Below are 13,920 nucleotides of genomic sequence, written 5' to 3' on the forward strand. Positions count from 1 at the left end.
AAGGTGTCTCTTGTTCTGTTAACGAGATGGCTTTGGGACCACCCCTAAGGATGGGGCTGGTTGCCAGAGGAGCCAACTATGTGACTTAGATGAACTGGATCTTTTGTTAGCAACGCCACCCCCCACCCTCTCCACCTCCGCGGAGGGGAGAGGGACCAGAGATTGAGTTTAGTTGCCAGTGTCTGAGGATTTAATCAGTTCCGCCTACGTAACAAAGCCTCCACAAAACCCAAAAGGACAGGGGTCGGGGAGTTTCTGCTTGGTGAACACATGGAGATTTGAGGGGAGAGGTGTGCTCTGAGGGCACAGAAGCTCCATGCCGTTCCCCACACCGTGCCCTTTTGTATCATTTCCATCTGCCTGTTCCCGAGTTACATCCTTTTATGATGAACTGGTTACCTGGCAAGTAAAATGTTTCCCCGAGTTCTGGGAGCCACTCTCGCAAGTTAACTGAACCTAAGGAGGAGGTCATGGGAATCTGTGATTTAGGTCAATCGCACAGGCGATGGCCTGGATTTGGGAATGGCATCTGATGGGGGGACCATCTTGCAGGACTGAGTCCTTAACCTGTGGGGCCTGATGCTGTCTCCAGGTAGCCGGCATCAGAACTGAGGGCTGCTGGTGGCATGGAGAGCCGCACCCCCCACAAGCCCCGTAGGCATTGTGATCAGAACCCGCAAGAGCAACAGCAGGTTTGCAGTGAGGCTGCTCACTCCCCCCCCCCCAACACTTGTGATACAAACTATTCAGCTGCCTTTCCTGACACGAACTGTGCACTGATGCCTGAGAGACTTCTCTCGGTGGGGAGGTCACATGTCTGATCAACAGACACAGAAGCATTTTCCTTCCCTCAAAATAAGATCTCCTGTGTCAGAAAATCTCAGGCCTACAGGGGCCCCAGGCTGTTATTTGATTTGTTGTTCTTATTGTTTATTAAACCCCTTGCCCCCAAACATCCTACATGGAACCCCAATGTATGAAAGAGGTAAAAGAGATACTGCTCTACCTAGTGAGGCTGCTGGGGGGGGGGGGCAGGACTGTGAGGAATGCGGAAGGAAACTGTGATTTGGGTCCAATGCTCTCCCCCGACAGGCAGGAGGCATGAGTGTCTGCAGCCACCCAGTGCCCTGCCCAAGGCCACTGGCAGTTAGTGCACAGGCTGAAGCTGGAACCTAGGACTTCTGCCTTCCAGTCTGTGCTTTTCTTGCGGGTGATGGCCTCGCCTATGCGACTGGGGTAAACACGCTTCACAGGTGGTTGGTATCAGAGGTTGAGTAACTAGACTTTTAAAGTGAGCAGCTACAGGTTTGACCTCACGTTAAACAAAAGCTACTTAATTTCCCTACGGTTTTCTAACCCACAAAGTAGAGACAATAATGGCACGTGACATGCCTCATCAGGCTGCCCCGAAGATGAAGAGATCCTGGGTATCAGGACATTTAGAACAGTGCTTGGCAAAAGTGGCTCTACAAAGTGACCTGTTCTTTACCATTTAGGTCTATGAAAATCACCCCCTTGTTTTCCCTCAAGGAAAAATTATGTCCTTTTGGAGAGATAATTATTCTGGCACTGAATCCTCTACTATGCCAAAGGGAAAGGGCTCACTATAGTCCTGTTCTTTTTGAAATCCACTAGAAGTTTACCCTTTGATGATCCTTACCAACCAGGGCTCTAAGGCAACTTGACTTTTTTTTAAGATTTATTCATGAGACAGAGACAGAGAGAGAGAGAGAGAGGGGGGGGCAGAGACACAACGCAGGCAGAGGGAGAAGCAGGCTCCATACAGGGAGCCCGACGTGGGACTCGATCCCAGGTCTCCAGGATCACGTCCTGGGCTAAAGGCGGCGCTAAACTGCTGGGCCACCTGGGCTGCCCTCAACTTGACTTTATATTGAGGAGAAAGAACCAAAGTAAAATCAAATTAAGAATTCAAGCACCAAAAAGGGGCAGATTCTGATTTTCTATACTTTTAGATCTATGACACTGCACAAAGAGAATTCCTATTTAAGATTTTATTTATTTACCTGAGAGAGAGAGAGAGAGCGCGCGCGCACGCGCGCGCGCGCACGGTGGAGGGAAAGGGAGAGAGAGAAGCAGACTCCACCCCTAAGCAGGGAGCCCAATGTGGGGCTCTATCCCGGGACCCTGAGATCATGACCTGAGCTGAAGGCAGACATCCAACTGACCCACCCAGTTGCCCTGAGAATTCCTATTTGTAATGACTCTTGGTCATTACACGATCCCTAATCATCAAATAAAGATTCAGGTGGGATCTCTCACAGTAAAGAAAACCAGCATTTTTTCTGAAGTATTAAAAAAAAATCTGAAAGATATTTTTAATTAATCTTTAATTAACCAAAAAAATCTAAAAAATACAGTTGACATTTGAAAACATGGGTTTGAACTGTGCAAGTCTACTTATGTGTGGATTTTTAAAAATAAACACAGTACAGTAACTGTAAATGTATTTTCTCTTACGGTTTTAATAACATTTTTTCTCTAGCTTACTTTAAGGATATATTATAATACATATAAATGTGTAAAATATGAGTTAATCCACTGTTTACATTATCAGTAAGGCTATCAGTCAATTGTAGGCTGTTAAGAGTTTAGTTTTTGGGGAGTCAAAGGTTATACATGGATTTAGACTGTGCAGAAGTTGGCGCCCCTAACCCTCACAATGTTTAAGGGTCAACTGTATTCACCACATGCAAGCATTAAGCTTAACCGAGAAGCTTTAGATACATGGGAACTAAAGTTTTGTTTTGTTTTTTTTTACTCCAGGGCAATGTAACACCTGTGTGTAAAATACCTGAAAAATCAAATTGCCAAGATCCAAATGATTTCTATTTAAAGCTATTATGTGAAAGGAATCCTACACTAAACATTCCATCTGAAGGTCATTAAAACAGCTGGCCAGTTTCCAGACAATTTTGAACGGTGTTTTATCACAGGGTCAAAATACCTTTAAAGTATGATTGCCTTTTTTTTTTTTAATTTAAAAAGGTAAAACGGGATCCCTGGGTGGCTCAGCGGTTTGGCGCCCGCCTTTGGCCCAGGGCGTGATCCTGGAGTCCCAGGATCGAGTCCTGCATCAGGCTCCGGCATGGAGCCTGCTTCTCCCTCTACCTGTCTCTCTCTCTCTCTCTCTCTCTCTCTCTCTCTCTCTCTCTCGTGTGTGTGTGTCTATCATAAATAAATAAATCTTAAAAAAAAACCAACGGTAAATCACTAGCCAGATTTTAGTTTCCTTAGAACGGTGGCTTGAATAGCATATTTTAGAGTTATGACCAGACTTTAAAAAGGCTGTAACACAATACATGTAAAGGCCTAACAAGTCTGGTTTGTACCTGGGGATCAACAAATAAAAAAACATTTTAGGATGGTAAAAATGGGGCTCCTGTCTGAACTTCAGCCCGGGTTACCCAAAGGCCTTCAACAAATAATGACTCGACTCTCACATCCTAAAATAAAGTTCTAGATCACCTACTTGGGACTGGCCCAGAGAGCTACCACAAGGTCACAGAAAAATCAGAGTTGAGGTGGAAGAAGCAGGGGTAAAACATTTATTTAAACCTATTCTCTCTCATTCTAAACTCAGTGGACAAGGGGAAGCAGAGCCCATTCAGATTCTCTCCCCTTCAGGTTCTGGGGACAAGAGCAAGTACATGCTGGCCTTTCCAGGGCTTTAGCCACTGCTGCCGCAGGTAAGTACTTGGACAAAGGGCTGCCTTAAGGAGGTAGGAATTTCAGAATGAGATGACCTCTAGAGGACAAACAGGGGGATTACCACTGTTATTTTAATTCCCACTGTGGGTGGATTCAGAGTCAAAGCCCTCCCAGTGGCTCAGCCTACGAACTGGACCTCACCAGCCTTGGCCTTCGGGTTGGGAATCTCTTTCTAAAGCAGTGGTCCCTGGGTGGCTCAGAGGGTTAAGCGTCTGCCTTTGACTCAGGTCATTATCGTGGAGTCCAGGGGTCGAGCCCCCCATATGGGGCTCCCAGGTTAGCAGGGGATCCCTGCTCCTTACCCAGCTTGTGCTCACTCATGGTTTCTCTCTCAACAAAAAAAAAGTCCTTAAAAAATAAATAAATAAAGCAGTGGTCCACCAAAAAAAGAGGGGAGTATGTGCAAGGCAATTCAGGGGCTAAAGGAAGAAAAAGTTAGAATTTCTGATATATCTGTAAATCTAAAAAGAAAAATTGAAATCAAGCTTTTCTTTTATTCATTCATTCATTCATTCATTCATTCATTCATTCATTCAGAGAGAGCGAAGAGAGAGGCAGAGACAGAAGCAGGCTCCATGCAGGAAGTCAGATGTGGGACTCGATCCTGGGTCTCCAGGATCACACCCCGGGCTGCAGGCGGCGCTAAACCGCTGCGCTACCAGGGCTGCCCCTAATATTTAATATTTAGATTGGCACTGACATCCTCAGCCTAAGTACCAGAAGGCCATACAGAATGAACGTGTATTTACAGACCCCCGGGGGAAGTTGGAAGCACCAAGCGCAGCAAGGCAGGAGGACTAGGCAGGAGGACACCAAGCGCTGTCCTCACGTGTGTGCTTGCGGCCTACAGCGAGGCTACTAAGAACACAAACAAGAACTAGCAGAGCTGACAAGCTCTTCGCCTGTCACTTTATGAAGGCAGCAGGACGGAGGAGAACTTGGCCAAGGAAAAGAAAAGGTAGCACCGTGATTTGCAACATAGACTTATGTTCACCGCTGTTTCAGGGACCTTTGCCCTAAATGTATATGGTGCTGCGGGGGCTTTAGCTAATGACGGCACCACCGGTACACACTTCACAAATGAAACTGGAGACCCAGGCTTAACATTTTTCTGCTGATGGGGGTGTTCGATCAGACGCATTGGTCAGCCTGGCCTCGAATGAGGTGGGAAAATGCCAGCGGTCTCTGGCAACACCAACGGGGCCTGTGGACCTCACTCTCACGCTTCTTTTCTAACAAAGACAAATTCAATCAGCAGAGCCTGACAGCCCAGAATCTAGATACTTGGAGAGAAGACAGTAACAGTTTTTGGTAGAAAATTTTAATAATCAAAGGGACTTCTCTAAGAGTAAGAAGCACAACAGAGAGTTATTTCTTTGGAGAGAAGCTAAGGAGAGGGACGGAGTCCCCCAGACCGAAGGACTTTGAGGAGACCATAAAATCAAATGACAAACGCTAATGTTAAGACTAAAAATTGGGCTCCAGTTCAAGATGGCAACATAGAAGGTTCCTGAACTCCTCTCCTCCCATGGACACACCCAATATACAGCTACAAAGCAACAAATCCCTTTAAAAGAAATCCAAAAGCTAGCCCAGCAATTCCTACACACTGGATGAAAGAGGAAAACCCCACGTGGAAGGGGCTGGGGAGGCTGAGGCACAAGCTCACCATAAACCCACCCTCCTGTGCAGCAGCCCACAACTGGGAGGCAGGGAACTCACAAGTCCTGGCTCCTCCTTGAGGAACAAAGGGTTTGGACTCCACATCTGGTGCCCCAACTTTTAAGGCTTCTACCTGACAGGCCCACAAAACGCCCAGCTCTGAGAGCCAATGGGGCTGGCGAGCATGAGCCCCACAAGGTGAGAGGGAACCAAGGGGCGCCTCTTACCGGGTCTGCGGGACTCCCCTCGGCTACCCCAACACAGACCCCAGCACGGACTTAAAAACAAGAATGCAAACAAAAGGCTGAAATGTGGGCTCATCAGCAGGACCGACGGAAATGAGGGAGAAAGGGTCTGGAAACTGCTGGTCGACACGCGGTGCGTCTGAGGCGTGGTTAAAAAGGACGGTGGACCTTCCTTCTGCGAGGCAAGTAACCAAGCCGGCGCTGCTGGGGAAGCAGCTCCGGCCCCGCAGGAAGCTTCCTAAACGGCTGAACCAGAGAGAAGGCCTGCGGGCTTCCTAAAACACCTCGGGGAGAACTTCTCTGAGGAATGCAACTTCCTGGACTAGGACCCAACTTTACCTCCGACTCTACAAAACAGGAAAGAAAAGGCAATAGATGAAGGTTCTCAAGGGCCCCGAAGCCAACGCAGGTGAGACCACAGCCCTGACCGCGGCCGGGCTGGAGACGCCGCAGGGGCAGCCGCAGCGAGGCCTCGCGCCGCAAGCTGCCGGCACTGGGAGGCACGTGCGGAGCATTTTGCACAAAACCCAGCCGAAGCCAGTCATCCACCTGGAAGCTCCTCAGGCCGAAGCCGAGGCTGAAGGGCCCCTCTCCTCGCACCTTGGTGCCACTACGGCCCCGAGACGAGCGCAGCCTCCCGTGCGTCCCTGCTCGGGCCCGGGACTGCGGGCAAGCGCGTGCACGGGGGCCGCATTCCACGTTCCCGGGCACCCGGCAGCGCGGCGGTCCGTGCGGCACCTGAACTTGCCACCCGGGGCACAGCGGGCGCCCCGGGCAGGCGAGGCAGGCGAGGCGGTCCGAGCCCCCACCTACCTTTCCTCGCGGCCTCGGGGGTCGGGGGAGGCTTCTCGGGCCGCGCGGGCTTCCTCTCGGGGTCCGCCGCTTCCTCGTCGGCCCGCCGGGGCGCCTTCCTCCTCTCGGCGGGCGGCGGCGACGGCGACGGCGGCCAGGGGGCGCTGCTCTCCCGAGCCTCCCTGCCCGGCTCGGCGGCCTCGGGCTCCGGCCTCCCCGGCCGGCGCGCCAGCAGCTCCACCAGGTAGGGCCGGCTGAGCTTGGAGAGCGGGGAGGACGGGGGCGTCTGGCCGGCCGGCTTGGGCGCCAGGGCGGGCTTGGGCGCCGCGGGCCCCCTGCTGGCCGGCCGGTCGGCAGAGTCCTTCCAGGCGGCGGGCGGCGCCGGGCCGGGCGTGGGGGCCGCGCCCGCCGTCTCCTCTCCCGGCGCGCTCCCCGCCGGCGGCCCGCCCTCCGCACTGTCCCCGGTGCTGCTGTGCCTTTTCTTCCTCTTCTGTTCGGTCTGTTGGTCGCAGTGGAAGCGCAAGGAGTAGTTGGTCCTTCGCAATTTTATTCCAAAAGGCGAGGCCTTCTCCTCCTGGCCAGGCGCCGCGGGGTCCGGCCTGCCCCCGGCCCCGGTGGGCTCCCCGTCCGGCGCGGCGCCGGCCTCCGCGGGGGCCCCCGCTTTCTGCGGCGGGTACGGAGGGCTCGGAACCAGGAAGGACGGGAGGTCTTTGGCAAACTTGCATCCCTCCGTGGCGTCGGGCTCGGGCCCGTCTGCGCCCCGGGGGCGCTCGCCAGTAGCCGGGGGCTGCGGCCCCGACGCGTCCCCGGGCCACGGCGAGGGCCGCCTCCTACCGCCCTCCGCCTCCGCGTTCCGTCGGGAGGTCTCGGCGCCGCCGTCGGAGAATTTCTGCCAAGCGGGCTTAATGGAGAACTTGGCGCTCAGCGGCGGCGTCTTCCGGAGGCTCCCGCGGGAATCCCACCGGGCCCGGGGCGGCTGCTCCTCCGCCGGCCGGCACGGGCCCCCGTCGCCGCGCCGCTCAGGCTCGGCGCCCCCCAGGATTCTGGATCGGATGGACGCCCACTCGGCCAGCGCGGCCCCAGCGGCCCCAGCGGCCCAGCGGCCGCGGACTCCGGGGCGCGGGCCTTCCCGCTGCCCGCCCGCGGCTCGGCGGCTCGGGGCGGCTGCTCCGGGCCGGGGCCATCCGCGCGCCTCCTCTCTTCCGACAAGCCCAGGAGAGACTTGCACGCCGTGTCCTTGATCTGGCTCAGGTTGACGGCCGGGCCGCACAGCTGCGCTCCCGTGACCAGGATGGCCGTGTGCGGGACGCCGAGGGAGGAGGGCAGGGCGGGGGGCGCTGGGCTGGGCCTGGGGGTCCCGGGCTCGTGGGCAGCAGGGGCGGGCCCCGCCTCCGTCACGGGCGTCACCGGGCTCAAATTGACTTTGGGGAAGAGAATCTGTTTCCCTCCCGACGACACCTGGAAGGTGTAGGGCCTGGGCATGGTCTGCCGCTCATCCACCTCCTGCCAGCGCAGTTCCTCCACCTTCCGGTCGGTCTCCGGAGCGGCAGCTTCCTTCTCCCCCCCGGGGGCCGGCGTCTCTTCCACGGGCGCCTCCTGCTTCTGCGGAGGCTGCGGGCCGCTTTCGGGTCTCTTGTCCTGACGTGCCCGACGGCCGTGCCAAGGAAGATCCCCGCGCTGCGCCTGCTGCTCCCCGGACGGCTCGGCCTCCCGGCTCTGCTTCTCGCAAATCCTCGATTCCTCAGAGTTTTCTCTTTGCTTCTCGAGCTGCAGGTGCTCGCGTTTCCCGGGCTTCTCTGCAGAGTCCACCTGCAGCGCGCTCCTCCAGCCCCTCAGGTCCTCCAGCTGCGGCCGCTTCTCCTCGTGCCCTCGGGCGGCCTCCCGCCGCTCCGCTACCGGCCGCTGGGGCACCTCCACCTCCTCCCGCTTTCCCAGCTCCGCCCTTCTCTCTGCCGCCGCCGTGGCCTCCTCCTCCTCCTCCTCCCGCCCCTGCTCCTCCTTTTCCCTCTGCTCCTTCTCCAGCCGCCGCTGCTCCTCTTCCAAAAGCAGCTGCTCCTCCCTTTGCCGCTGTTCCTCGTCCCGCCTCCGTTGCTCCTCTTCCAGCCTCTGCTGCTCCCCGCTCTGCCGCTGCTCCTCCCTTTGCCGCTGCTCCTCTTCCAGCCTCTGCTGCTCCTCCCTTTGCCGCTGCTCCTCCTCCTCCCGCTGCTGCTTCTCGGCTTCCTGCCTCCGCTGCTCCTCCAGCTCCTCCTGCCTCCTGAGCTCCTTCAACTCTCTTTCCTCTTCTAACTGCCGCTGTCTCTCAGCCTCCTGCCCTCTCCACACCGCCTGTTCTTGGGCCTCCAGGTGCCTTCCTTCCTCTTGCTCTCTCCACTCCTGGCCTTGGCCACTTTGCTCTTTGAGTCTCTGCTTCTCCTCTTTGCCCTGCCCCTCTTCTGCCTCCAGCTGTAGTTTTGTCTCCTCTCCCTCCCTGTCCTCTCCTTCCTCCTCCAAGAGCTCTTGTCTTCTATTCTCTTCCCAAAGCCTCCTCTCCAGGGCCTGGAGTCTCTGCTCTTCCAGACGTCTCCTCTCTGCTGCCTCGGCCTTTTGCCGTTTGCACTTGGCCTCAAGTTCTAGCCAGTATTCCTCTTGGCATCTCTTTTCTTCTTCGGACTCCAGCAGCTCTGGTTCCTCTTCGTGCCAAATTGGCTTGTCTTCTCCAGAGTGTCCGTTCTGGTCGAGGGACAGCTGACGTGGAAGGCCACCTTGTTCATTTGGTCGATCCTAACGTTGGTAAGGAAAAAAGAATTAGCCTTTGCCTTTGGCACAGGCAACCACTTCCCACCCTATCACAATGTCGGTGGCCCTCTTCATCTCAGAAGGGGCCGCTGTTCCTAAGTATAGAGCTAGGTAAACCCAGGCCAGCACACCAGGAGTAATTGCAAGGGTGGAGGAAAACACATCACCTTCGTGTTTACTCAATAGCCCCTTTATTGGTCATTCTCACATTCCTTTTGCTCAGTACAAATGAATCGTAGGAAAACCAATAGCCCAGCATTAGAAAGAGGAGGAAATAAAGTCCACCCTTGTCACACTGAAGAACCTTTGGCTAAGCCATAGCAGGAGAGCTGGGTCACCTTTCTGTGGCAAACCAAGTACAAAGTGTTCAAGAGGCCCTCAAAGGGCAGCCTCTCATTCTGAGGTCCACCAGCCCCCAGGCAGACAGCATGTTAGAAGGGGCGATGGAAAGGAAATGGGCCTGCTGGCCCTTGTTCACTGCAACACACCAGGTCCCTCATGGGAGAGACCTAGGTCCTTCTACTGGCCCCTCCCAGCACCACCCCCTTTGGCAAAAAAGCAAGCAAGGGCATCTGCCCAGTCAGCCTGGAAGGGCTCTACATACCCTGGCAAGTCGCCTGTGCTTCTTTGACACCCTCTGGTTTTTTGGCTTAACGGACAATTTGTGCTTGGCAGCACTATTGTCCAGGCGAGCGATGGCCAGGGGGATGGCATCTAGGTTGACACTTTCGATGGTTCCAGCAGAAGAGAAGTGCCTTTTTGGCCGAGACGGTTTAACTGGTGCCACCTGTATGGAGATTAAACCACAAAGCCCAGATCAGAACAATGTGTGAGGAATCCCAGAGCGGCACCACTTGCTAGAGACTGCACCTTGCCTGGCCCGGCCCAGGGACCGCTTCGAGCAGACAGGGCTCACTGGGACAGCGAGGTGAGCACTGCTTTGGGAATTAAAAGAAGACACTGACTTTTTATTTGGCCACTGACATTTGCATTAACTCATAAAGGTCATATAACCTTTCAGGGACTAATTTTCCTGCTCTGAATAATACGTGGGGGAGGTTAGATTAGATGGGGTGGTTGACAAAACTTAGCCAGGGGGCCCAATCCTGCCCACAGCCTATTTTGGTAAATAAACTTTTGCCAGCACACAGCCATACCCATCCTCTGTTGTCTTCTGTTGCTTTTGTGCTACAAAGGAAGAGGCAGGAGAGTAGCCTGGTTGGACTTTATGGCCATATGGCCACAAAGCCTAAAATAAGACATAGTTTGCTGAGCCCTAGATTAGCTCATCTCTATGTTGAGGATTCTATCATCTAAGACACGACGTCAGACACCTGCAAACGTCCCTCAGCTTCTACCTTAGCCCTTTGAGTCAGGGAACGTGTCTTTTTCATCTTTTCATTCTCCTTTACGCCCAAGTAGCAAATCTCATTTGGCAAGTGCTCAATAAATATTTTTTGGAGGAATGAAGGAACAAGAACAAAGTATATCTATCATCTATGCCTAGGCCATGAAATTGCTACCCACAAAAATGTTCTAGCACAAAACTGCTACCCACAAAAATGTTCTAGCACAATCACCCCAAAGCCACAGAGCCCTGAGTCGAGTGCCCCAAGCAACTGAAAGGGGGAGGCCCCCAGGTGGAAAAAGGGTGGGCAGAAACGTGCCGCACAGGGGCAAGGGCAGTCCCTCACAGGATGAACTGCAGCACTGTAATGCAGATGCGCAGCCTCAACAAACTGTACATATTTAGAGAGGTCAGAGAGACCACAGCTCAGCCTGCACCCAGAGGGCACCCCTGTAACTACTGAGCATTCCTGGGCAGGCAGCCAGGTGAGGGCTCCCAGCTCCACCCGCCTGCGTGCGGCAGGGGGCGCTCACGGCCCTGGCTGCGCTGCCCGCAGCTCCCAGGCATGGGGGGGGGGGGCCAGCCCTGGCGAGGCCAGGGTTCATGTGCTGGCACTCATGCTATACATGCAGAGCCAGTGGGGCTTAGCTGACAGCTTTGCTTTTTAAGATTACCTTCCATATTTATGCACAAGATAAAGGACCAAGCCAGGTCCAAGGCCAAATGGATGCTCAGTAAATAACAAACTTACGATAAGCAGCACAGAAGTAAGGCAAAATAATCCCAGCCTTTGGGCTCCTAGCTTTTATTTATTTATTGTTATCTTTATAAAAGGTATCATATTCTGAACTCTTGTTGAAAAGAGATGAATCAAACATTTATTTCCATCCCCTAATAGATGCATGAATAAAAGACGTTAGAGCCCAATGTGATAGACTAGGGGCACAGAGAAGGATCTGAAGCTGAGATTTAAATGCAAAGCTTCGTTTCTGGTTTATTCCAGCTGGGCTGCTTCACTCTCTGGGTGGTGGCACTGTCTTGAGCCATCCGCCCTTCAAAAGATTCTGGGACCTACTCTGCTCACTGTACCAGACCCTGGGGGTATGCCTAGACCCCTGTGCAGGTGGAGACTGCTCATGGCAGTTGACAGGCCTCTACAGGAGAGGGGCACACAGGCCCCCCCAGAGTTCCCTGGACACCTGCAGGCCCAGGCCCCAGTTTCAACAGAACACAGAATAGTTAAAAAGCAAAAATACACACAAGTAGAGACATGCCAAGGTCTTTTTTCTTTTCTTTTTTTAAATATCTAAATAGAAGGAGACTCTTTTCCTTACAGACCTGTGTACCTCCAGGTGTTCTGGAAAGTCTTTTTCAATGGCTGAACAGTGTCCTGAAGTACCCGGCACATTTAGGAAAATGACCAGCGTCTCTGTGCTCAAATACGCACGTGCTGGGCAGGGGCTGTTTTTCAGGGCAGGGGTCAGTCTCAGCAGGTGCACTGCTATGGAAATAGATGCTCTAACCTCTACCACTGGTTCCGTTCTGAAGGGATTTAAGGTAAGGGGTGAAGGCAGCATTTATGATTGGAAAAATGAGACAGGAGATTGAATAAAGGGGGGGGGCGGAAATGGAAGTTGAAGTAAAGAAACTAAATACATAAGTTCAAATCCTATTACCTTCTCTTCCATCTCACTTCTGGTGCCAGGCAGATTCAGAGGACTCCGAGAACTTGGCGTATCACTGGGCTGGAACAGGAAAGAGAGCACTCAAGTCAAACGCCGGAACAGTGGGTTCTGGGCAGACAACCAGACACCGCCGCGGGTGGAAAAGGCTGCAGCTGGCTTCAGGGAGTCGGCAGGAGGCATGGTGGGGACCTTGCTAATGTCCAGACAAGGACTCCTGAGGCACAGAGTGTACACTTTCTTCTTTTCCTGGTTTGGCACATTTCCATCCAGGCAGTCTCTAAGCTCAGCCTTTGATGTGTTTCCCCACCTCTCAGAGAGGCCAGGTGCCACCCCCTAGCCACCCCACCTGGGAAGCGGGACGGTGTCACACTCGGCCTGCAACCTCCGAGGTTTGGCTGTGCTCGCTGCCTTCCACCCCCTTTGCCTGCTGGACCTCCCCGCTCTATGCCAGACCTCTTCTCTCTGAGAAGAAAAGGACCTAGTGATGCTGTGTGCAAACAACTGGGCTGAGAAGGTGGATGACCAGAGGAGAAAAAGACCTCAGGATGGGAGGAAGAAGAGAAAGGCTGAAGATCCCAGCCCAGCTGCTCACCTGCCCCAGGAATGCCCACACCCCACACCACATCACCTGCACCTTTCTGATGGCCCACCATACCTTCTACTGTGCATGGCCAAGATCTGCAAACAGCTGTTATCGTCCCTCCCAGAGCAATAGTGTCAGCTTGTCCTATCTCAGCCTGTTTTCTGCACCACACTTAGAAGCATCTTTAGAAAACACAAATCAGGGATGCCTGGGTGGCTCAGTCAGTTGGGGCATCGACTCTTGGTTTCAGCTCGAGTCAATGATCTCACAGTGGTGGGACTGAGCCCAGGGTCAGGCTCGGCACTGAGCTGAGCGTGGAGACTGCTTGGGATTCTCTCTCTCTTCTCGCTCTGTCCCTCCCCCATTGCTCATGCTCTCTCTCCTTCCCCCAAAAAAATTAAGAAAAAAAAAAAAAGAAAAGAAAATACTAGTTAGATTATGTCACCATCCTGCTTAATATACTCAGAGGCTTCTATTATTCTCAGAATAGAATTCACCCTTTTCCCGTGGTCTGTACTATCTGGCCTCTATGTCTTGCTCTATCCTCCCTTTGCCCCCTCCAGGGTCGGGCCAGCCACAGGGAGCTGATTTCTTTTGGGACAAAATCACCGTCAGCCGTCAGCCCCATCTTTGGGCCTCTGTATTTGCTCTTCCCTCCACCTGGAACACAGTCCCCACCTCCAGGTCACTCTGGCTGCTGACCTTATCTAAAGAACAACCCCTGACCCACCTTGTTACTCACTTTTCCATCGCTCTGTTTTACTTTTTGTGCATTTTTCTTGATCCAGAGTTATTATATTTATTACATTTATTATATAAATAAGTTATTGTATTTATCTCTGTTGACTTGCCATGTGACTAATCTGACTCACCTCTGTAATACCCGCAGCTGGGGTAGTGTCTCCTTCTCCCTCAGGCCACAGTCCCTGGCACTTATGAGCTCCTCAGTAACAGTGAGGACATTGCTCAGTCCTTGGGAAATCTCTGCATTAAGGCTGGTGGCTGTTGCTGCCGCCTAGCACTGCAGAGGCTGGACCTAGTGGAGGGATGGGCCCCATCCTACTTTACCCACCACACCGCCCACCACCCACATGTCTGGGA

General features: G+C 53.6%; 1 protein-coding gene across 1 annotated transcript in view; it reads right to left on the reverse strand.

The window, feature by feature from the left end:
* The window catches only part of CRACD (capping protein inhibiting regulator of actin dynamics), a 195,502-nt gene that overhangs the window by 3,898 nt on the left and 177,684 nt on the right, over positions 1-13,920 (reverse strand). Inside the window, 4 exon segments of the mRNA XM_055340320.1 lie at positions 6,450-7,530; positions 7,533-9,188; positions 9,808-9,990; positions 12,228-12,296. Coding sequence (XP_055196295.1) covers positions 6,450-7,530; positions 7,533-9,188; positions 9,808-9,990; positions 12,228-12,296 — 2,989 coding nt within the window.

This window comes from Nyctereutes procyonoides, unplaced genomic scaffold (assembly GCF_905146905.1).
Source record: "Nyctereutes procyonoides isolate TBG_1078 unplaced genomic scaffold, NYPRO_anot_genome, whole genome shotgun sequence".
Lineage (NCBI taxonomy): Eukaryota > Metazoa > Chordata > Mammalia > Carnivora > Canidae > Nyctereutes > Nyctereutes procyonoides.